We start from the raw sequence: 23800 nt of genomic DNA, 5'->3' as shown, positions 1-23800 counted from the left end.
AACCCCTTGAGATCGCCGAGGACTAAAAGAAAGCATTAATAAAAATATCCATTACAACTATTTGTTAGCAGAAGTCTCTTCTAATTACTAACGAGCAAAACTGAAAGTAAATATAATTAAATATTTTTCCGATACTAAACTCGAGTGAGCCCGGCTTACTCGAAGCGCTAGATTATGAGATATAAAAAATAAATTGTTTACCTCGGCAAGACTAAAACCTCATTTAATCCTCTTTAAAAAAAATGAAATTCGAAAACTAATTCTGAATTCGATGTCACATTCGAATTTAAAAAAATGGGTCCTTCTTTAAACACGCGAGCTCAGTAGCAGACGCGCGGCCGTCGGGAGCGCACGCCACGATGCTCCAATAATGCGGACGCTAATATTAATATACATCGCGACGCTAGTGCAGTGCTATAGAAGTGAAGTGAGGGGTGTGCGACATGGTGGAAGGAGTCTCATAAGACATGGCCGGTCCAGGGTTCATTTCTCGCGGATGCACGGCCGGGCCAGAGACCTGGTCGCGCAGATTGAAGCTGAGAGGAGTAGTGAGCTAGGTAAAGTGGTACTTTTTCGGTACTTTTAGTGCTAAGCGTTTAGAGGATGGTGCTACGTAATTGAAACAATAGAATACTGGTATACAATCTGATTTAGCCTGTAAATCTTCGGTACTTCGTTCATGGTTAACTACTTATACATTATAAGATGTTTTTGACAAGGTACAATAAATAATGAAGCCAGACATTTTCAAGTACAAAAATGGTAATTTTTATGAACGTTATTAGCAACTTTAGCTTATTATGATGCTAATAAAATTATCGTTACAATTTTTACGACATCTTTTGAGAGTCTTCGGGGAATTATTATAACGTTCACGTTGAATCTGTCTGATGATATAATAAGCTTTTTAAAAAAATATCACAAAAGGTTTTTAGATAAATAAATAAGTATACCTAGACAAAACCCGTCTATAAATAGGTGAAATAATAAACAATAGAAACACAATTAAATTGAAATTCAACAACTCGCCAGACTTGTTGAATAATAACATTATTATTCATTCAAATAATGAATAAATTAAGCAACAACAAATTATTTTCAACTTAATGCTAATGACCTAAAATTTATTTTAAATTCTACAACAACAACATTATTAAATTCCCACTGAAATAACAATAATGTGAGAGTAATCTTCATGGCTTGTCTCCGAAGGTACAGCAATCCATCATTTGTCAAGCATAATCTCTTCGTACCCCGGAACACAAATCATTTCACATATATTCCCTTAACTTGGCTATACGATCCCTTCCTCTCGCAATTTTAAATTAATTAAGTACCTACGTAATTTATGAAGCCTGCCAAAATAAGGAATGGAGGATAATTTCGGTTAATTGTTGTAAAATATACTTATTATAATTGCAAGAATGTGAGTTTTCATCAATTTTGGTTTTAAATTGTGGTGTCTTATATATAATTTCCGTGCGAATAATATCCATAAAATGAGCGTGATATCTAACTAAATAAGCAATTATTTTACGGTCAAAGGAAGTGATTGCTTTCTTTTACAAAACTGTTAATTAGAGATACGTTTGAAAATAAGACAGTAATTCTCTTTCATTTACCTGAATGCTAATTAGCTATTGGTTATTTAAAAAAATCGTTTTTGAAATTGAAATTTAATCCTACACAAGCTTATATTTTTCTTCATACTTGATAAAATTTTCTATTCAAAAGAAGAGAATGAAAACCTTTCATATGAAACATTTTCCACTTTCGCTTAAAAGGTTACACGCTCGAATAAATTCATTATTTTGTTTGGAAATAACTTATCATTTTGTACATACCATCACCTCGGGCGTTGCTCCCGGACAATTTTGAGCGTGGTACATTTATGCTGGTACAACATGCAATTTTGGCACCGTGGTACAAGCATCATGTTTGGCAGACGATTTGGAAATCTCAGCGTGATGCGGGCAATTTGCTTGATTTATTAACGATTTGTTCTCACTTGCGGTCAACAATATCACGGTAATTTTGTAAATATTCTAAACATGCAAGTGGTAACTTTTATATACTTTTACATATGGTAGGTATAGATGTAGATAATAGATTACTTTACAGGGAGTTGATAGATCGATTTCCTAAAGTAGATGTCTATAACAAAAATAAGAGGAAGGGTCAATGTGACTATTACTTCATATTCGTTCTTCAAAAGTGTTAATATACATAATGATCCATTTTAAATTATTTCACATTTACACTTATAGAGATCTAAGAGTTTTTTTTTATTTGGTTGTTTTGGCGTGCTGAGCTCAAGGAGCAGAAGTATTTAATTACAAAGCCCATTTGTCAAAAAAGGCTATATGCTTTTTTTCCGGGTGCACGAGGAAGTTTCCTCGGGACGTGGATGAAATTCCTAGCAAAAGCTAGTACATCATTTACATGCATGCATAATTAAATGAATTCACGAAATATCTCGTCTTACTCCTGCGCTTTACAACGCGAGTAAGATTTTCTTGAAGTTTGTACATCTTTAATGAAACTGCTTTACGTGACGCAAGTTATCCTTAGAAACTGCAACGCGTTTGCAGTTCCTATTGAAGTAATGTTTATGTAATATCTTAAGAACAGGTACATAACTTAGACATAATTGTTTTTTTGGTATAAACATTAATATCTTAGATATTATCGGTAAATTAATGTTTTTCACAAAATCCTATGAAAGTTTTGGTATTATATAACTCCCAATTGTTTGAGCATAGCCAAATATAATATATACACAGTTAGACCTACACAGTGAAACTTATAACACACCTTTAAAAATAAAAATAGCAAGTCACTGTTAATGCAAAAATATCAAAGTTGACCTTCAAGGTTATCAAAAAATAAAATCTATAGAAAAGTACAATAAAATGCTACCTATTGTATATTAAATCACTCGAGTAGTTTCTAGATTACGAGTTCTAAAAAGACATGGATTAAGCCTAATGGATTTTTGCTGTATATTACTCATTGTCACATCAAATAACAAGAAATTCTATAACTCAATGTCAAAGTTGAAATTCTTATCAAAATAAGCTTTTGGTTAAAATATTTGAATCACGTTTTCAAGAAAAACAGTTTACAAGAAAATAGATTTTGATTTTAATATCAAAGTTTGGAATTTGAGTATTAATTATAATGTACTAGGAATTCTGAGAAACACGACAAAACAATTTATGATAGCAGGTGGTTGAAAATGTGTATAATATTTCAGTTTTCCAAGTATATTAAACAAATAAATTTTAAATTGAAATATACAGTTTAACAGGTCAAACATACCTTCCAAATAATGTTGTTGAAATAATAGATATGATTCGTGTTGTTAAATCCAAATCTCATTTTGACTAATATTTATTCGCCTTTAGCCTTTTCCTAGTTATGTTGAGATCGGCTTGCTGAGTACCAATGTTTTACAAGGAGCGACAGACTATCTGACCTCTTCAACCCAGTTACTGAGGCATCGTTATACAGGGCTGTTTTAGTTACCCACACTAAATGATATTAGTCAAATGGTAGGTAAATGGTATTAAGTCGTGGTGGCCTAGTGGGTAAAAGACCAACCTCTCAAGTATGAGGGCGCGGGTTCGATCCCAGGTCAGGCAAGTACCAATGCAACTTTTCTAAGTTTGTATGTACTTCTAAGTATATCTTAGACACCAATGACTGTGTTTCGGATGGCACGTTAAACTGTAGGTCCCGGTTGTCATTGAACATCCTTGACAGTCGTTACGGGTAGTCAGAAGCCAGTAAGTCTGACACCAGTCTAACCAAGGGGTATCGGGTTGCCTGGGTAACTGGGTTGAGGAGGTCAGATAGGCAGTCGCTTCTTGTAAAGCACTGGTACTCAGCTGAATCCGGTTAGACTGGAAGCCGACCCCAACATAGTTGGGAAAAGGCTCGGAGGATGACTAAATGATATTTCTCATATCAACTAAAATGCGAGAGTACAGTGCATATAAATTATTTCTATGCACATTATAAATTAATGGTTTTCCGGCTCAACACCACGACCCTTTCCTTTAGTTAATGTTTCAGATACTGATTAAGTATTCAGCTATAGAGCAGTGAAATAAATCTCAGCTGTTGCGAAGGGTTTATTTTGAGAGCTTTTGTTTTGGTTTATATCTTTACCATTCTTGTATATCTAAAAATCTGTGTCTCTTTTTATTTATAACGTCGTTTTCCGGGGGAACTTCTTCCTATGCCGGTATAAAATATAGCCTACTATAGTTACTTTGGACTAGTGTCCAACTGTGTAAATATTTAAAAAAATCGGTTCAATAGTTTTGGAGCCTTTATTGTACACATAAACAAACATAAAAGGTTTCCTCTTCATTATTATTTTAGTATAGATATGTTTTATCTCACGCAGGTAAACCAAAGTCAAGTGTACATGCATAATTTCCAAGTAAGCCCTATTAATCAAGTGGTATTACCACACCTGAGAGTAATAATTAGTACAAAAACATGATATTATCAGCGATAATAGATATGTGTTCATCTAAAACTTATCTGAAAGCCTATGAAACCGACCACAGTTATATAATCTGAACACGACTAATATTACAATCGACTGTTAATAAATCAATATTTTGCGCAGATTGATAGTAACCGCATACTGTAAACTAAAGAGTTGGCCGACAGTTGGCCTGATGGTTCGAAATTTTTTTTTAAAGAAAATCGAATTCAATTAAAGATTTTAGTCGGTCTGATACTGGCTAAATAACTGACCTTTGCCAAGTGCATACTACTTTTCATCGTCGTACTGTTTGTGAGCCCTAATAAATTATCGGCCGACTAAAAGTCTTCAGTGTGCCCTTGGACTGCCCTACAAAAGCATATAGCCATCAAACGCAAATTCACAAAGTTTCAAAGCAATCTGAAAATTAGAAGTAGATAATCGATTTGTGAAGTTTTTCAGAAAAGTTCAGGAATTAAGTTAGGAAGTTAGCAAGCGTGGCGATCGGGGATCGTTCCTTCCCTGCTTATGAACAGAGTTGGTTTTTGATATGAAATTATTTTTTTCCTAGTATTTACCCTGTATAGCTAATCTGTGGTATAAAATAATAAAATGTGGTTTTAAAAATGTACCAGCTTTAGACCACCACCATCACGAACAAAATTGAAGGACTAAACATAGCACTAAAGCCGGTACTTTGTAAGTCCAGGTTATAATAAAACCTGGTAGCTTGCAATATAATAAACAGGGAAACATTTTTTACCTGGCAGTTTAAAATAATAGTTTTAGAATTCAATCAAACTGCACTGAACATGATGAAATAATCTTGTCATTAAACTTTCAATTAACACACTTACATTCAGCTACTGTGGCACTACTTATTCCTTAAATCGCAACAAATGCCACATTAAACAAGCATGTCAGAATATAAAAATCCAAACCATACTTGAGCACTGACACAAAAGTTTTCAAACTCCAATATAAAACTGTGACACTTTTCTCTCTCACAGCACTATTGTAGGAGAAACTGCGGTCGGAAACTTCGATTAAAAATTGGTACTTCAACTAGAAATAAAACAACTACACAGTTCCAGTGTGTAATTAAAAATATAAAAAAATATTTCTACAAACTAAGAGTAGTCGCATACTACAAACTTTTAGTCAGCCGATAGTTTGTTTGGGCTTATAAAATCAGTATGAAGATAAGGGTTAGTAAGCACATACCAGAGCTGGATGCGAGAAGCCGAAAATCGATCTCAGTGGCGTGCACTTGGAGAGGCCTATGTCCAGCAGTGGACTGCGATAGGCTGATGATGATGAAGCACATAACAACGATTAGGTATTTGACCGATATCAGACTGACTAAAACTTTGATTAGAATCAAGATTTTCATTCTCAGTTCAGCTAAACCACAGCAAAGATGTTATAAACAGACCCACATTCGAATAAAAGATCAAAGTTAAGATTTCCCCTTCAGAATGATTACCATGTAAATGAAAGTTTCGACATAACTCTCTTGTGTGACAAACTTCGCAATGTTCGGGTTGATCTGCAATATAAGTTCAAAGTCTTTGGTTGCAAACAAGTTCAAAGACTTTGGTTACGGGTTGTGGGAAGTACTCTGACGTGCAAATAACTTCATTCAATCATTTGTTTTAATTATTAAGGGACCAGTTGGTAGAAAAGGCTTAGCCGCAGCTGTTTTAAAAGGTAAAATATTTTGACTTAAGTTGCGGACTGAAAAAGCCTGGTCCTTGGGAAACTGATTAAGTAATATTGTCATTTTGGGTGAATATTCATATTTTTTAACGTACACAGGTAGACAAAAACGCACATTCATAATAATTATGTATGGTTCCACAGATTATGAACAATCAGTATTTGAAAGTATGGCCTGACCGTTTCTTGGTGCAGTTGAGAGTGCTGTCAGTCAGTACAAAAAATGCTATTTTCCTTTTAAAATTACTACCTGTCAACTGCAGAAAAAAATCGGTACCACTGTATATACCATTTCAAAAATCTTAAGTAGGGCAGCGATAAAAAGGCGATATTACTATTTATATCAATACCTACTTCATTGCGGATCTCGGTTCCGAGCAAAACCCCAGGGAAAGTTTAGTGCTGAACTATGCGCAAAGTTTTCTGCAATCAATTCGATCGGAGCGCGACTATTTGCGAAGAAGAAACTATTAAATACGATGCTTTAGTCTTTCGATACTAAAAATTGCTTTTTGTGATAAATAAAATCAACTGAACATGTTTTACTTTACGAAAGTGTGGTGACAAAATGGTAATGTAAAAATCGTTTTTTTTTTTTATTATTTAAAATAGTCCTCTTGTCATGCTAGTTACACGGAATCGGTCTCATGAGAAGAACCGGTAAGAAACTCCACAACACTCTTAACAACAACAAGTTTTTACAATTGTTTTCTTACAGTACAAGTTGGAAGATAAAATATTATCATTACTTAATTTGGGTAATAATAATCAAATACAGTAAGTTTTGTATTTCGGGCATTTTACACCCCCATACACTCGATTGGGGTGTGAAATACCCCAAATACAATAATAGGCCAGGTTTATTTTATGCTCTGTAAAAACATTCATCATCATCATCATCATCATCATCAGCCTATCGCAGTCCACTGCTGGACATAGGCCTCTCCAAGTGCATAATGTAATTTTACATCAAAGTAAAAACATTGATGTAAAATTACGAGGTTGCTATTCTTATGCTTAATTGCTAGGTCAAGTGCTGGGTTAGGTTTCTTCATTAAAGATTTTCTTATTTAATAGGTACTTGTAGTTTTAATTTGTGCCTAACTGATGCCTGAGGCTTGCACTTTATTTTATAACGCTTAAGAATAACAAATTCTATTCAGGTTTACTAGAGGAACAAGCTGCTTTATCTTCATTTTTTAAATTAGTAGGAAATATTGTGTTAGTAGGTAAAATATAATAGATTTAAAATTTTCTGGAGAGCGCTTTTTTTGTTTTATTTCCTCATTATTATCTGTTACTTTACGATCCCACTGCAGGGTATATGCTTTTTTTCATACAGAGAAGGAGGTTAACATAACCTTTATGATTTCAGACTTTCAAGGAAAAGTTAATATATTTCGTCTTCATACACTCACAAGAGCTTAATATTGAAGAGTTCAAATTATTCAAGTGTACTACAAAATAAAAACAAACAATTGTATTCGAATACCAACAACAATGTTTACAGCCGTCATTCTTCATTCCATTATACCAAGAAAAACGTCCAAAACAATTCCAAACGAATTATTTTTTAAACAACTTTATAACCTTTTTTGCGAAAGCCTCCCGGAGTCAAAAGTAATTTTCTAACTAAAGGGGCAAATGTTTATTTTAGCACTTTTCTAATTAGTACGCAGGTGTTTATTTATTTATTGCTTTGGTAACGCAAGTGGGAGGGAAATGGCATCTAATTAAATTAAGTACGGGTGAGTTTTTGCTAAAAAGATGTTTTAGTACGAAATTATGACCTTTGAGATGTGCTTGTTTGCTAATTAGTGTTTATAAAGCTTCATTTTTCACTCACCGAGAATAACGCTATGGGTTTTATTTGAGAAATCCAGAGCTAAAAACTACAAAAATTAAAAAAAAAAAAAAACTAGGTTGAATGACTTTTTCTCCACAAAGATTAAACATGACCGAAGGAACATGTATGACTTCTTTTCATATCTAAAGTCAGACATGAACTCACATCCCACCTCTCCTACATAAATACAAAATAGAGAAAAATTCTATTTCGAGCATTCACGGATCGTCTGGCTACGAAAGCTCTACGAGGCTACGCCGCTACGCCAGCTACGCGTTCGTAGCAGATCATACATTTCATTTTTATTTCTAACACAGTTTCATTGTATCTTGGGTACAAAAGAATATCTATGTGTACGAGTTTTTCAAAGTATGTCTCGTTGAAAAACGTAAATTTTATGTAGTGACGCGTGGGTGCTTCAAATAAAATTTGTACAGAATCGTGCAAAAAAATGTGTTTTGAATTTCTATAACATATTTTTTTGCTAGAAATTAAGTAAATGATAGCTTTAAAAATAGTTTACATAAAAAGTTTAATTCCAAATAATGCTACGCTTACTACTTTACATTCGAAAACTCATCGCATTTGTTTAATTTATATTATACCATATAACAGTACATAAATCTATGTATTGAATAAATAAAGTTTCACAAACGAACATTCCCACGAAACTTAAATGAAGACACACATTTTTTAACTTAAAAGAATGTCTTTAATATACACAGTGCAGTTTCCTGGAAACGGGAATTAATTTGGCTTCATGCAGCTAGCCTATTGTTGAAGTTTGTTTTATTAGAAAAACTGTAAGGCTGTGGTCTCACTGTAAGCGAAACAAGTCAGCCTTGTTTTGTTTTCGTTAACGTCAGGATCACTGTCACTCCTTCATCATCATCATCATCATCATCATGTATTGTTGGACCCTATCGATTTCGCGGATAAAAAGATATTAAAAAAATTGAGATTTGTGCCTTATGAAAACAAATTAACAAGAAAGACGTTAACTTGTTTTTGGATCAAAGAGTATGTAAAAATGTTAAAGACTCACTTAAAGATTGACGGTACGTTAACTTGAAGTATTATTTAAGCTTTTCTGGTGCACTAATGTATGTAAGTATTACAGCAATTTAGTGGAATATATTTAAAATTTAGTGGTGTTTCAGTATGTGCCCGTAAGACTTCTCAATTTGTCTTCGAGCTTCTCGGTAGGAACTTTCTTGCTCTATTGTCATTCTATATTTTTAAAAATGGTTATATTATATTGGACAGTTGATTGTAATGTTATTGCTGCTGCCGCTTATTGCATCGCTCCCCGCTATTATTGGAAACCTAACTTTATCACTTTAATTTTAAAGTTGTTTTTTCTTACACATAAATTACAAACTGACGTGCAAAACTGGGACATTTACAAAAAAAACTACTTTAAGCGTTATTAGTAGCAGTAAAGTATTGCATGTAGTGTGAGATTGTAAACTTTAACTATTTAAAAACAAAATTAATCAAAAATGTATACAAATCAATGTAATTTTATGAAACGAAAAAAGGAGAAAATTGTTAAAATTGGTTAAAACTCCTTTTCAAGATTGTCTTGTATGTCCTCAGCTTTAAAGAGCCAGATTAGTAGATTAGAGAGATAGATTAGATAAAACAACTTGATTCTAAGGAAATATAATAATTCTAAAATAATAATTTTGATCAAAAATCGCTTAAATTATATACCTATCGAACGTAAACTTCAAATATTGTCGCGAAACTTCCAGGTATAGGGCAAGTTAAGCAATTTGAGAAGAAACTCAAACAACTGGGCGTCTTTAGTTTTTATCTACTTTCCTGTAGTTACGTAGTTTCGAAGTGAACGGTGTTGCAAACGATGAGTTTTCGAAGGTTCGACTGGATTGGTATTAAGAGATAATGTGATATTCAATAAGTAGAAAGTAATTGGTTCTTGACTAGGTATACTAAAAGTACTTATTTTTATTTAGTAGTTAGTACGCAAAACTGCGCCTGATGTATGCAAGTGTACATAAACTTTTCACATGAATTCTTGTAATCTTTTAGTGAAAACTAACCTGTGTAGTTACAGATATTTTACCACTTATTTTGTCTACAATAACATATAGATAAAACAGTCCTTTAAATAGAAAATACTGAGAACAAGAGAGGCGTTTAAAGTGTCTTCATAAATAAATTAATAGTTCGACTTAGTTGTCTAGGTATTATTAATAATAAATAAACTTCTTTAATGTCAGTCTACGACTAAATAATTTTGTTTACAAAACATTTTATAGTTGATTTTGAGTCCTAGGTAAATTAACCTGCGGATCAAATTCCAAGGAAATTAGGATAATTGTTTCTTAGAACTAAAGCACATTCTTTCTAAGACAGAAGTCTTAAATTTTTTTACCGATTTATTTAAGTTGGTATGGGATATGAAAATATGTTGCTAGGGAATTTGTTTGGAAACTTATTCTATCCAGCAAAAACTCTTAGGAAGTGGTGAAAGATTGGCGCTTTGGGGGCTGTTTTTATTTTTCTGTCTTATTCTCAGCTAGATTTAAATAAGTGATTTATGATTTTGAATCAAGGCCAATACATTACGGTCAGTTTTCATCTAAGTGTGCATCCCTCAGGAAGAGGATGAAACATAAAGACATATTTCAGCAACCATATTGAAATTGATAACAACGCTGTCCGTTTTTCATAGCAGCTGAGCTCAACCTAACATTTTAGTAGGTGGAAGCAAAACAAGCGCATATTTGTTCACTCGCTCCTCTAATACAAAGTTTTCTTCATGTTTTTTTCCTGTTAACCGCGTGACTGATTCATGAGGAACTTTGTAAAGACTTAGAATTGTTGTTCGTTGTTTATGGGCTTATTTTGATGTCTTTATTAAGGTTCTGCCATGTTTTGTTTCATCGTTTATTTGGGTGTTCTTAAAAAGTATTGCTGTCTGTCTTAATAATCCTTTAATGCGAATGTAAAGTCTGTCTGTTTCTCGCGCCTTTGCGCCTTATTTAGAGAACCATTTTAAATGGAATTTGGTACATAGATGGACGAAAACCTAAGAAAGGACATAGGATAGTTTTTGTCTGCACAAAAGTGGTTTCCTCGGGACACGAGTTCTATATGAATGGAACTTACGTATGGTACAACAAACCTATTTAAGTAATGACGTCTGTGTCTCACAGTTTAGAATTATTTACATTACGCATTACTGCCAACACTAGACAAACGAGGCAGAGCAAGTAATAATAGAGAATATATAGCAATAATTATTGATTAAACAGTTGAGCTATACAAGTAACAAAATCTTTATATTGCCTGTACAAAACAATATCTGTGAAACAAAGTTATCTTCTCAATAAGCTGACGCAGTAATTGTATGAAGGCTGTTAGGTAACCTTCGATTTTCCAATTTGTTAGGATATAGAAACGAGAGCAATCTACAAATGAAGGGCTGCGAACTCCTGTTTGTGTAGTCGGGTAGGCGAAGGCCGATTGTGTTTATACGAGCTTCTGCTTGTCTGATAGATTTTGAAATTGATTACTTTGGAGAGATGTGTTGGTAGCATAGTAAGTAAAATCTTGCCTCGACTGCCTCGTTGGTCTAGTGGTCGCAAGCGCGACTGCTATGACTGAGGTCTCGGGTTGAATTCCCGGGTCGGCCTTTTACAAAGCAGTCTGGAAGTTGTTGATTGATTCACCCGTCGGAGATCGGAGAGCAGGTTAATTGTTAATCTATTTTATTTTATTGTTAATAAAATATTGGTCCAGTGTTTGCAGTAATGCGTAATGCAATTAATGCACAATAATTCTTAACATTGTCCTGCTCTTGATCTCCCTCCGGTCGTGTCAAATTGCCGTCCCATCGGGTTATGAGAGTGAAGGAATAGTGAGTGCATTTGTATCTGCGCAAATGCTTGTGCACTATAATATGTCCTGTGCAGCTGGCTTATCTCCTTATATGAGAACTCGACCGAAATCGACCTTGGACGTATTAGGTATTAAGTAAAATCTTAAAATGATTTCATTCATTCCTATAAGTAGGGTTTGCGTTTAGTTATAATGTATTGAAGGGTAACCTGTTTTAGGAGTTCATTAAATATAAAGCGTATATTAAAACTAATTTTCATTTCCAACAACTTCGTTAAGCATGATAGAACTGAGAAACTGTGAAAGTGACGTCAGAAACGAACTTGCTTACTAAAGGATTTCTCTCACAATATGAGTAAGAACAAAACTTATAGCTAAGTTTAAAACTTATTCGGCGGTTCGTATGCATTTTCCATTAAAGTGTAGTGTGTGTTATTAGCGGTGCCCGGGTAAATAGGCCATTTTCTTTGAGCGAGTATGGTGAGTCTGGTGCCGCCTTTTTACTTTGAGCCAGTTGAAGATTAATTACGTAAAATGTGAAAAAATTGCTTGGAGTTTTTATCTAGCGATTGTGTGTTCCGTGGTTAAGGATAATACTTCCATGTCTTGTATTGATATTTTATTATAGTTGTTAAAAAAATGAATTCCAAATAGTACATGTACATTGTTTATGTTCAAAAGAAAAACTACTTAGAGGTATAACAAAAAAATGATATTATTTTTTTTTTTAATCTTATAATGCGAAATTATTCACTTAAAATAACAAAAGATAATTTAATCGCCAATTCCGAATTAAATGTAACCGAAAATTAATATTTTGATCTCAATGAAATTAATATTAAATACCATGATGCAAAATAATAATTATTTTCATTGAAGAATAAATGAGCTTTTTAATACAATTTTAATTGGGGTGCTGATTGTTAAAAATATATTAATAAGGCTCTGTGTTTCGGATGGCACGTTAAACTGTAGGTCCCGGCTGTCATTGAACATCCTTGGCAGTCGTTACGGGTAGTCAGAAGCCAGTAAGTCTGACACCAGTCTAACCAAGGGGTATCGGGTTGCCCGGGTAACTGGGTTGAGGAGGTCAGATAGGCAGTCGCTTCTTGTAAAGCACTGGTACTCAGCTGAATCCGGTTAGACTGGAAGCCGACCCCAACATGATTGGGAAAAAGTCTCGGAGGATGATGAGGATGATGGCTCTTAATAATGTGTATGATTAAATAAAACAATATCTATTACGTTTTAAATGTTATAATAACTGCAATATATTTTATGTTGGTACTCGTACTTAACTATGTAGAAAAAAAATTGTAATAAGTTATCGGAAAACTTAATAGCACAAATACGTAGTTTTGTTCACAGTTTTTTGACTAATAATAAAATAAACCGGCCAAGTGCGAGTCGGACTCGCGCACCGAGGGTTCCGTACAAATCCATGCATCCAAATTAAAATTCCATGGAGACGAATGTCCAGGATCGTTTGAAAAATATAAAAAAAGCAGTTTCAGAGGATTGTACAGGTTGCAATGCTAGTTTTTTTTGTTAAAGACTTTTCATAAAGAAGGAAGATGCTAATTCGGATGACCAGGATCTGATGAGGATCTGGAAACCCTGAGAAATCGAGGGCAACTCTTGAATATTGTAGGCACGCATCGAGTCAAAACCAGACATGTGAGTGTATTTTTGAGGGTACTGGTAAACAGTGAAGGTTTGGAGCTGATTTGATTATGGAGACTACAGAGAGTCGAGGGAACTCCTGAACGGTATGTTGCAACTACCACGTGTTTGGGCTTATTTTATTTGTATTGGCGAAGACTTTCCACATAGACAGGTTTGACTGCCATTGTGGGATCGATAGCAAAGATCAGATATAGTTACGGGAATTCCTTTACAATTTATAACGTAACCTTGTGTTGGAGCTTATTTTATTTAAGGTGATGATAATTCACTACTAATGGGATCTTTTATTTTTGAGGGATTAATCACCTAACGAGCATCAGTTTCAGGTTTTTTTCGAAACTGCCTGACGACTTATAACTGTCGAATTGTAACTACGACTGCTAGAGAGTAGGATTCAGGGCTGCTGGCTTTACGTTTCTGGAGCCTTGACAAAAGTGTAATTCTGTCCCTTTCTTTGTTTTATAAAGTCGGCTTTATTTTATTTTGTAGCATTTTACAAACAAATCCAACTTCAAACATATAAAAAAGCAACAAGAAAACAAAAGCAAGAAAAAAATTAAAAAGATGTTAGGTGCATCGGTCTAGAAGTCGGTGTCTAGAGGATGCATCTATATTTATTTAACCACCGAGATCTAGACCGATGCATATAAACAGTTTTCTTGTTGTTTTTAGAAGTTGTTTTTTTTTTTGTAAAAAGTTTTTATTTTTAACTTTTGTGAAAAGTCCTCGTCAATACGAATAATATAAGCCCAAACACGACGTAACTAAAACATACCGTTGAGGAGTTCTCTCGACTTTCTCACGTCTCCATCATCAGGTAAGCTCTAACTTCCTAACCTTCACTCTTTGATAGTCACCAGACATACATCTGAGAATCAAGTTTTAATCCTATGGGCCTACAATTTCTGATAGTTGCCCTCGATTTCTCAGGATTTCCGTCATCAGATCCTGACCTGATGACATTGGAAATAAACGGCGAGTATACTCTTTCACTACAAAGAAATGATTTCTCAAATCCGTCAAACTTGGTTGTTTAAATTCCCCATTGAAATGAGGAAAATATTTGATTTTTACACCTGATTTTCTCTAGATTCCCATGGTTCACATTGATGCGACTAATGCCATAGTAAATCAGAGCCTTTATCACGACACTGCGCTATATTTCGTTCGTATCCGCCGTGGGTATGGTTTCCATACTAAGGTGCCCAATGACCTTTGAATGATTTAAAATTTTTTACAGTTTAGAGTTTGTAATATTTTATGTAACTTCAAATTTATCATTTTCGCAATTTTTCCTTTATCTGTACTATATAACGTTGCTTCTTGGCGAATTTCAAGATTCTGAGTTCACGGGAAGTACCTTGTAGGTTTTGATTCCCTAGCGTGTGACGGAAATTCGTCTAAGGTGTCGGTATAACCGCTGTATCTTTTGATCGCGTTAACTTAGAAGTTTGATTTTTTCACTGCCTAAAGAGACAATAGACTTAGGTATTTGGTATAAATTTCAATTTGATACCTTTATTCGTTCGTGAGAAATAAGGTAGTAAGTTACATTTTATTAAAATATTTTTTTTTATATTATATAACTAAAAAAATGAGATTTTCGAAATTTTTCCTATATTTGCATTATATGACAATGCTTCATGCCAAATTTCAAGGCTCTGAGTTTACGGGAAGTATCCTGTAGGTTTTGATTCCTTTGCGAGTGTCGAAAATTTGCTGAAAATATCGACATAATCGGCTGTATCTTTTGATTGGCTTGGCTTAGAAGTTTGATATTTTCACAGCTTAAAGGGACAACAGACCTGAGTATTTCATGTGAATTTCAGCTTGATGCGTCCACGTGTTCTTGAGATAAAGGGTCTTGACAGACAGACAGACAGACAGACAGACAGACAGACAGACAGACTGACAGACAGACAGACAGACAGACGGACAACAAAGTGATCCTATAAGGGTTCCGTTTTTTTATTTCGAGGTACGGAACCCTAAAAATCAATAATAGGCACCTTCGCCAGTAAGTCTGATAGATAACCAGTCCTACCTAGGTGTATTGGGTTCTAATGAGGAGGTCAGGTAGGCAGTCGCTCCTTGTTAAACACTGGTACGCATCTGGTTAGACTGAAAGCCGACCCAAACATTGTTGGGAAAAGGCTCGGGATATAACGATGAGCTAGTGTTATACAAAGATATACATAGTATGTCGGCTTGTCAGTGTAACAACGAACGAATACATTTTTAATGTAAGTAACAAGGTATCCAAAAATTCATGATAGGATCTCTTTGAGGCTGTCTAAAATCCAGCCTAATCTGGTTCCAGCATGACCTAAAAATGCTTTTATCTTTGTAATACGAGTAAATTAGAGTTCCACGCATATAGCGTAGCCAGTGAAACTTTTGACATAATCTTTTTAATTAAAATCTTCTTTTTTGGCTTACGTTCACTTATAATATTATAATAATAATAATGTCGGGACAATAATAATGTCGGGACTCCTTTTTCACACACGGTCGGTTAACCCCATGGTAAGTTATTTATTAACTTGTGTTATGGGTGCTAACACAACTGATAAACTACATATAGCTACATATATACATATTTATAAATACATATCATAACACCCAGACCACGGCCAACAAGCATGCTCATCACACAAATGTCGACCGAACCGGGAATCGAACCCGGGACCTCAGGTTCGGCGGTCCGGCATGATGACCATTGCGCCATCGAGGTCGTCATAACATATCTTAGGCCTTAGTGATTAAAAAAAATATATCCCATAATAGATTTTTTGTATCTCAGAAGAGATAAGAGCTAGAATTTTATAGTCAAGTTCAATGACTTCAGAGATTATAAAAACATCTTTTGAAATAAGACAAGAGCAAAATTTTCCCGGTGTACGGTAGTGACGCACAATATACAACACTTATGTTTCTTTTGATTTGCTGGCTCCACCAAGAAATGACAAATTGCGAGCGTACATTCTGAAAATCTTGGCAAAACTGCAGGTTTCAAGTACGAACACATGAAGTGGACTCTCACAGATACGTACATTTTGCCTATTCGTGAACTAATGCAAACATTTCGGTAGAGTCCCGGCTTAGGCCTCCCCCACATTAGGCGTGCGCGATCCTCGGGCGTGTGAGTAGCGCGGGCGCCGCGCGTGCGTCGCGAGCGCGTTGCGTGAGCGTCGCGTTTTACTGCCCTGCGGCATTTGCAGCGCGCTCGCGGCTTGACGTTTAACTGCTAAGGCGTTTAGCGGGCGGCGGGGATAGCGGGCGAAGGGGTAAGAACGCAACTCGAGCGCCGCGTGCTCGCCGCGAGCGCGTCGCTTGCACTCTTCACACATGCCGCAGGGCAGCAAAACGCGACGTTCACGCAGCGCGCTCGCGACGCCCGCGCTACTCACACGCCCGAGGATCGCGCACGCCTAATGTGGGGTCAGCCTTACCATAGTGAGTAAGTGAAACTATCCTGCCCTATGCGCCTGCTGATGATGATGACTCATTTTATCATCCATCCAGCTATTCCCCAACTATGTTGGTGTTGGCTTCCAGTCACCGAATCTGTTTGAGTACCAATATTTTGCTTGGAGCGACTACCTATCTACAATCCAGTCAACTACACAAGACGATATCCATGGTAAGACTGACAGACTTTCTGGCTTCTGATTAGTCACAGCAGCTGCAGAAAATGTACAAATGACAGCTTTGTCAGACTCAAAGTATGTAGACATAGATTATAGCTGTTTCCTGTGAAAATTACTTACGCACCATACGTAATAATTTTCCTAATTGGCTGAACAGCGTCACAAACTTTACTTCTTTTGTTTAGATAAATGGTCACATCCACGACACAACCTTGATCAATGAATCTATGCGACTGCTAAGTGCTAATCCTAATTATACTGTCACGTGAAAGAATGCACCTACGGGATAAGTAGTATTTTGACGATTCTATATTGCCCACGCAGACGAAGTTGCGGGCAACAGCTAGTTTGAAATAAGAAGATACTTGTAAAAATAATTGTGAAATTAAATTTTCTTCCTACAAAAACAAACATGTAGCTAGGAGATTATTTTGTACTTCATTACTTTTTCTAAGAATAAACACTATGTAAGCATGTTTAAATGTTTGTCTACTTAATAATCAAATAATCAAGAAGTATTATTTACAGGTCTACAGGTCTAGCTGTCGCAAGTGCGGCTGCTAAGCACGAGGTCTCGGGTTCGATTCCCGAGTCGGGCCGAAATCGCTTTGTGGGTTTTAGAAGACTTTCACAAAGCAGCCCGGAGCCTGGAAGCTGGTGATTGATACACCCGTGCATCGGAGAGCACGTAAATGTCGGTCCTGCGCCTGATCTCTCTCCGGTCGTGTCGGATTACCGTCCCATCGGGCTATGAGAGTTAAGGAATAGTGAGTGCACCTGTGTCTGCGCAAATGCTCGTGCACTATAATATGTCCTGCGTAGTTGGCTAATCTCCTTACATGAGAACAGCCGCCGTAGCCGATAATCGGCTAGGAGGACATCATCATCATCATCATTTACAGTTCTCAAATTATAGCAAATAACTTTTTTAATATGATTTGGTTGATAGGGGAAAGTTTAAGAATCGAGTATTGACACTGATACCAATAAATAATAGTTTAAAAAAACTAAAAAACACGCTTTTTATAGAAAACCGAACTAAAAAATAGCAAATAAATTTTAATGAATTTAAATTAAGAAAATAGTGTTCAAAATTTCAATGAATATAAATTAATAATAGTGTGAATACAAAAAAAATATTTAAAAAAGCGTGGGGTGCTTTTTAAGGTCATATCGAAATGAAAATCACTCTACTCATATCTGTCAATAAAATATTTATAACTATTGACACCATGCACCCCACGCTTTTTTAAATATTTTTTTTGTATTCACACTATTATTAATTTATATTCATTGAAATTTTGAACACTATTTTCTTAATTTAAATTCATTAAAATTTATTTGCTATTTTTTAGTTCGGTTTTCTATAAAAAGCGTGTTTTTTAGTTTTTTTAAACTATTATTTATTTTCTACTTTTTAGTTTGGATTATTTATAATAGCTTTTTAATTTTAAACTATTGCACGACTCGCGATGCGAAGCATCAGAGAGTGCTTTACGATCGAAAACAATTTTTCGCCTTATTTTGGCAACTATTTTTAGTATTATAGCCTTGTTAGTTAAAGGAATCAAGATATTTTGCATTTTCTGTTTTTTAGTTTGTTTTTTTTTTTTTTTAAAGTAGATTTAGTTTTTTTTTAAACTATTATTTGTTTTGTAGAATTAAAATTCTCTTTAGTATACAAAAATTTGACAATATTAGAGAAAACGGCTAAAGATAATTATTGGAAATAAAAATTAACAACGAGTCCTGCCTTATCGACTGTTGTTTCCTAGCTAAGCTACTAGGTGATCTGCTGACCTTTTTTTTTTGTTTCAGCTGAGGAAAATGCCTGACGCATACACACACCGCCCGGGGAGACGGTGAGGTTATGTGGGGCTTGCACCCACTAAAAACCTCAGCGTTTGTGCCGTCTTCTGCCTTTTAGAGAGGGGCCACGAGGACCAAAGACGACTTTCGTGACCTCTCGGCAGTGGCTGGTCGCCTCCATCTACTGGCGAACCATCTCAGCAGCAGCTCGTGCAATGCAGGTAGCAGGAGTTCCCCGGTCTGCTACCCACTGGCTGCTGCTAGGGCGGCATCTGGGCGGCGTAACGCGTCCGACGCCTGCCCACCCTCCGGCGACGAATTGGGTCCGCATGAGCGTCTGCCTCACGGACCCGCTCCGCCGCCTCCTTCTGCGATATTACTTGTTCGCAGAAGGTATCTATGGCTTTCCAGCCGGCCTCGCTGCCGATCATCACCCTCACCAAATTCGACAGCGAGAAGTCCTGTCCGGTATTTGCCGCCAACGCATTGCGCTGCTCGTCCCAGGCGGGACACAGCTCAATTGTGTGCTGCGCTGTATCTGGGCTACTACCGCACTGGTGGCACACGGGGGTAGGTTCCCGTCTAGCCACCTTATGCAGGTAGTAGCCGAAGCAACCATGGTTGGTCAAAATTTGGGTGATACGGAAGGACAGCACTCCGTGCCTTCTTCCCACCCACTCTTCGAGAATTGGCCCTATTGCCGCCGCAGTCCAATGACCAGCAGTAGGCGCCGCCAGTCTATCCTTCCACTCGGATAGGACATCCTCCTGTGCCTGCTCGCGCCATCTTCTCACAATCTCGGGCGGAGGACGGTCGCCGCTCGAGCGAGCATTAGCTCTCCGGAAATAAATCTCCGCGAGCACTTGTGCCTCTACATCCCACGGGGGGGTTCCAGCCAGGGCGCATGCGGCCTCCGCAGAAACGGTCTTATATCCGCGGATGACTCTGTTCGCCATGATCCTCTGTGGCTTACGCAGTAAAGCCCTATTTGAGGGACTCCTCAAAGAATCTGCCCACACCGGTGCTCCATAGAGCGCCATCGACCTAACCACCCCCGTGTATAGCCGCCGACATATCGCGCTTGGTCCGCCCGAGTTCGGCAACAATCGACCAAGGGAGGACGCAGCATTGATTAGCTTTGGCTGAAGCTGCAAGAAGTGCTCGCGGAAGTTCCACAATCGATCTATTACCAGGCCCAAGTATTTCATCTTGGTTTGAACTCTTACCCTTGTAGTCCCAAGGGCAAGGTGGGCCCCGGCAGGTGGACGACGCCGGGGTCCATGAAATACTAGGGCCTCCGTCTTCTCCAGAGCAACGCGCAGTCCGAGCGCTTCAATACGGCTGATGACCAGGGACACGCACTGGATTGCCGATTGAGCTGCTTCGTCAAAAGTCTCACCCCGAGCGGTAACGAGGGTGTCATCTGCATAGCAAATTGCACCCTGCCCGGCGGTAAAGCCGCCACGCAGGGCCCAATCGTATCCGATGTTCACAGGAGTGGTCCCAGGACTGACCCCTGCGGAACACCGCACGTAACAGAGCACCGTACCATGCGCCCGTCGCGTCCCTGGTAGCAGACGCTCCGTCCTCTCAGGTAGTCTGCCACTAGCTGCCTCAGGTATGTAGGCACTCCGTGGAATTGGAGCGCTTCACCTATGCAGCTGAATGGCAGACTGTTAAATGCATTGGCGATGTCCAGTGACACCGCCAACAGCACGTTTCCTCCGGCGACCGCTTCCCTCGCCTCTGCTTTCAAGCGCAATATGGCATCCACAGTCGATCGTTCGGCCCGAAAGCCATACTGGGCATCCGACAGGTTGGGGCCGGTCGTATTAAGGTGTCGAGTTATGCGGCTGGCCAGAATCCCCTCCAGCATCTTACCCGCTTCGTCTAACAGGACAATGGGTCTGTAAGCCGAAGGTGAATCTGGCGGCCGACCCGGCTTTTGCAGAAGCACTAAGCGTCCTTCCTTCCAAGGCTCAGGGAACTGTCTCGACGTTAAACACGCGTCGAACAGTTCCTTCAGCTGATCCTTCATCGCATCGCTTAGTGCCATGGCTAGTACCTTGGAGGGTACGCCATCCGGGCCGGGGGCTTTATTCTTGGAGCGCGCCTTCAAAATCACAGTATTCATCTCCGCCTCAGTGATTGGCAGGATCTCCTCTTCATCGTGCTGTTCCTCCTCAGGCGGAGCCATAACTGGAGGTACATGTTCTGCCCGATTGGGAAATAGGGCTTCCACTACTTGGCTAAGGAACTGAGGTTCGAGGGCCTCCGTAAGTGGGGGGCCCTGAGTACGAAGTTTGTTCCTTGCTGAGAGATACGGGCGTCCCCAGGGATCGCGGTTAAGGCCATCCAGCATCTCGCTTCTGCTTTGGTCTTTCGCCCGGATTATCGCCACCCGCAGAGTTTCTCGTGCAGCCTGATACGTCTCATAAAGCTCAGCCTCTAAGATGTTAAGGCTGTCGCTGCGCTGGCGTCGCCTGCGGACGCTAGAGTAGCACCTCCGCGCATGAATACAGGCCTGCCGGAGGCCCGCCATTTCCTGAGACCACCAGTAGACCTCCTTCTTAGAAGGTCGCCGGCGCACACGAGGCATGGCCGCATCACAGATCGCCGTCATGGCGCTCCGGAAACGATGGGCCCCGACGTTGACGTCGGCCGCTTCTGAGCGTGTTGGTGGCAATAGCCACGCCTGAACAATGGCGGCCTCTTCCAGTAATTCCCTATCAAGCTGCTTTTGTGCCCATCGTGGAAACTTTTGGGCATTCGAATGTCGAGCAGCAGCGTCATTGTATGAAGACACAGATACATCCAGACGAATGTATCTGTGGTCGGATAAGGTTTCAGTATCCTGCACAACCTGCCAATCTAGTACGCGCGCGGACAGAGCCGGCGTAGCGAAAGTGAGATCCACTATTGAACCCCCGTTCCACCGCACGCACGTGTTAACTGACCCCCTATTCAAAAGAACGAGTCCAGTTACCGCCGCCCATTCTTCGTCAACACGTCCTCGTATGTCAGGTCGGGAGGAGCCCCATGCAGTAGACTTCGCATTGAAGTCCCCCATAATCAAAACCTGGCTTGGTGCCATCCGAAGAACAGAGGCCCCAAGTCTGTCAAGGAAGTCTTCAAACTCGGGAAGGGTCCTATTCGGAGAAAAGTATACGCCGAAGATGATGACCTCACCCCACTTAGCTGCAACGTATCCCGAGCCCCTTTCCTTGAGTGTAGGAGGAGTGCAGTTGTGATCCGCTGAGCCGATTATAGCTACAGACGAGTCCACGTCACCCACCCAGTTAGGGCGAGGAGAGACAAAATATGGTTCTGCAGCTACGGCCACGCCTATCGACCACTCTGCCATGGTTTGCAGAAACAAGTCCTGTGCACCGGCACAGTGATTTAGGTTCGCCTGGAGTATTTTGTGATTACGGACTTGGTCCATTAGAGTCCTCGATAATCATTTCTATCTCCTGTTGCCTTTGGTCTGGCAATACTTCGCTATGGGGCCTGGTGGCCTGGATGTTAGCGGCCGTCTTCCCCCTCTTTGGCTTGGCTGGGGCCTTACAGCCCTTTCCTCCTACTGCGTGATTTGCGGGCAGCTTTCCCAGCTCGCAACCCAGGCAATGGGGATCGTCAGTGCAGGTATTTGCCTTATGACCTGGTTTTCCACAACGGTAACAAAGTCCGGCGTAGTCCACGGTAGAAGTGCATAGAGGAAAGGTATGTCCTAACCCCATGCACTTATAACACCGTATAGGTCTTGTCTCCAGAACCTGAACCTTTGCGGAGCTCCAGCCAACGAGAAGTCGATTGGCTTCGCCTAACATCTTGGCAGAGGCTACGGGGCACCGAATTCTGGCAGAACCGGCTCCTCCAGGACCAACACGAATTGCGCTGACGCGCACCGCCTCCTGGGAGCAGCCCGTCCTGCGCGCAACCGCCTCACATATGTCATCTTCGGTGACAGAATCGTCAAGGCCGACAATGCGCAGTTCGGCACACTTTGTTGGCCTTGAGATCCGGATGCCCTCCGGAAAGATCTGGCGCAGCTGTTCAGCTACACGATCCGCTTCTGCAGCGCCATTGGCTCCCGTGAACTCAAAAAGTCGAGCCCCCGTTGCAGCTCGACGGTATCTGATGTCGGTGATACCGTTCTCTTCATGATTGGCCGCTTGTCTGGCCTTTGTCAGGACATCTTTGTAAGTAAGCCCCTTTTCTGCTGCCTCAGGTTGAAGCGTCAAAACGAGGGCAGCTGACTTCGGTTCGCGAAGCTTTCTGCGTCGATTCCGTGACTTTTTATTTTTCTTCCGTCCTTTGGCTTGTGACGACGAGGGCTTAGCACCGCCTAAGATGGTGGCAGCGGCCTCTTTCGACGTAACAGCTTTCTTTTTATTCTTCCTGTCTTTCTTCCTATTAGAGGCAGTTTGCCACTCCTGCTGTGGTTGCGCAGACGACGGTGCCTCTGAGACTGAGGCTTGAGTTGCCGCGATGACAGTTGCGGTTGCGGACGCCTGGCTTGTACCAGCCGCAGCACTCTGCCGCTGTTTCTGGGCTGCCGTCTTTCGATCGGCTGCTAATGGAGGGCGAAGATTCACCTGTGGTAGAAGGCGATCTTCAATCCCCGCCATACGAGCATCCAACATTTTGCCTACGCGGTCAATAACGCCACGCAGCAGCTCGTCGTCTACTGTGGACTTTTCCGGGGTGGAAGATATC

The 23800-nt window shown here is 39.2% G+C and overlaps 1 protein-coding gene across 1 annotated transcript in view; it reads left to right on the top strand.

Moving 5' to 3' along the window:
* Positions 1–370: 370 nt before the first annotated feature.
* Positions 371–23800, top strand: part of LOC124629603 (probable G-protein coupled receptor 158) — a 127360-nt gene continuing 103930 nt past the window's right edge. Inside the window, exons 1-2 of the mRNA XM_047163087.1 lie at positions 371–545; positions 19222–19230. Coding sequence (XP_047019043.1) covers positions 371–545; positions 19222–19230 — 184 coding nt within the window. The remainder of the gene's footprint in view (positions 546–19221; positions 19231–23800) is intronic.

The sequence above is a fragment of the Helicoverpa zea genome, chromosome 1 (assembly GCF_022581195.2).
Source record: "Helicoverpa zea isolate HzStark_Cry1AcR chromosome 1, ilHelZeax1.1, whole genome shotgun sequence".
Taxonomy (NCBI): Eukaryota; Metazoa; Arthropoda; class Insecta; order Lepidoptera; family Noctuidae; genus Helicoverpa; species Helicoverpa zea.
Note: the sequence above shows the minus strand (reverse complement) of the source record. Positions and strands in the feature narration are given on the sequence as shown.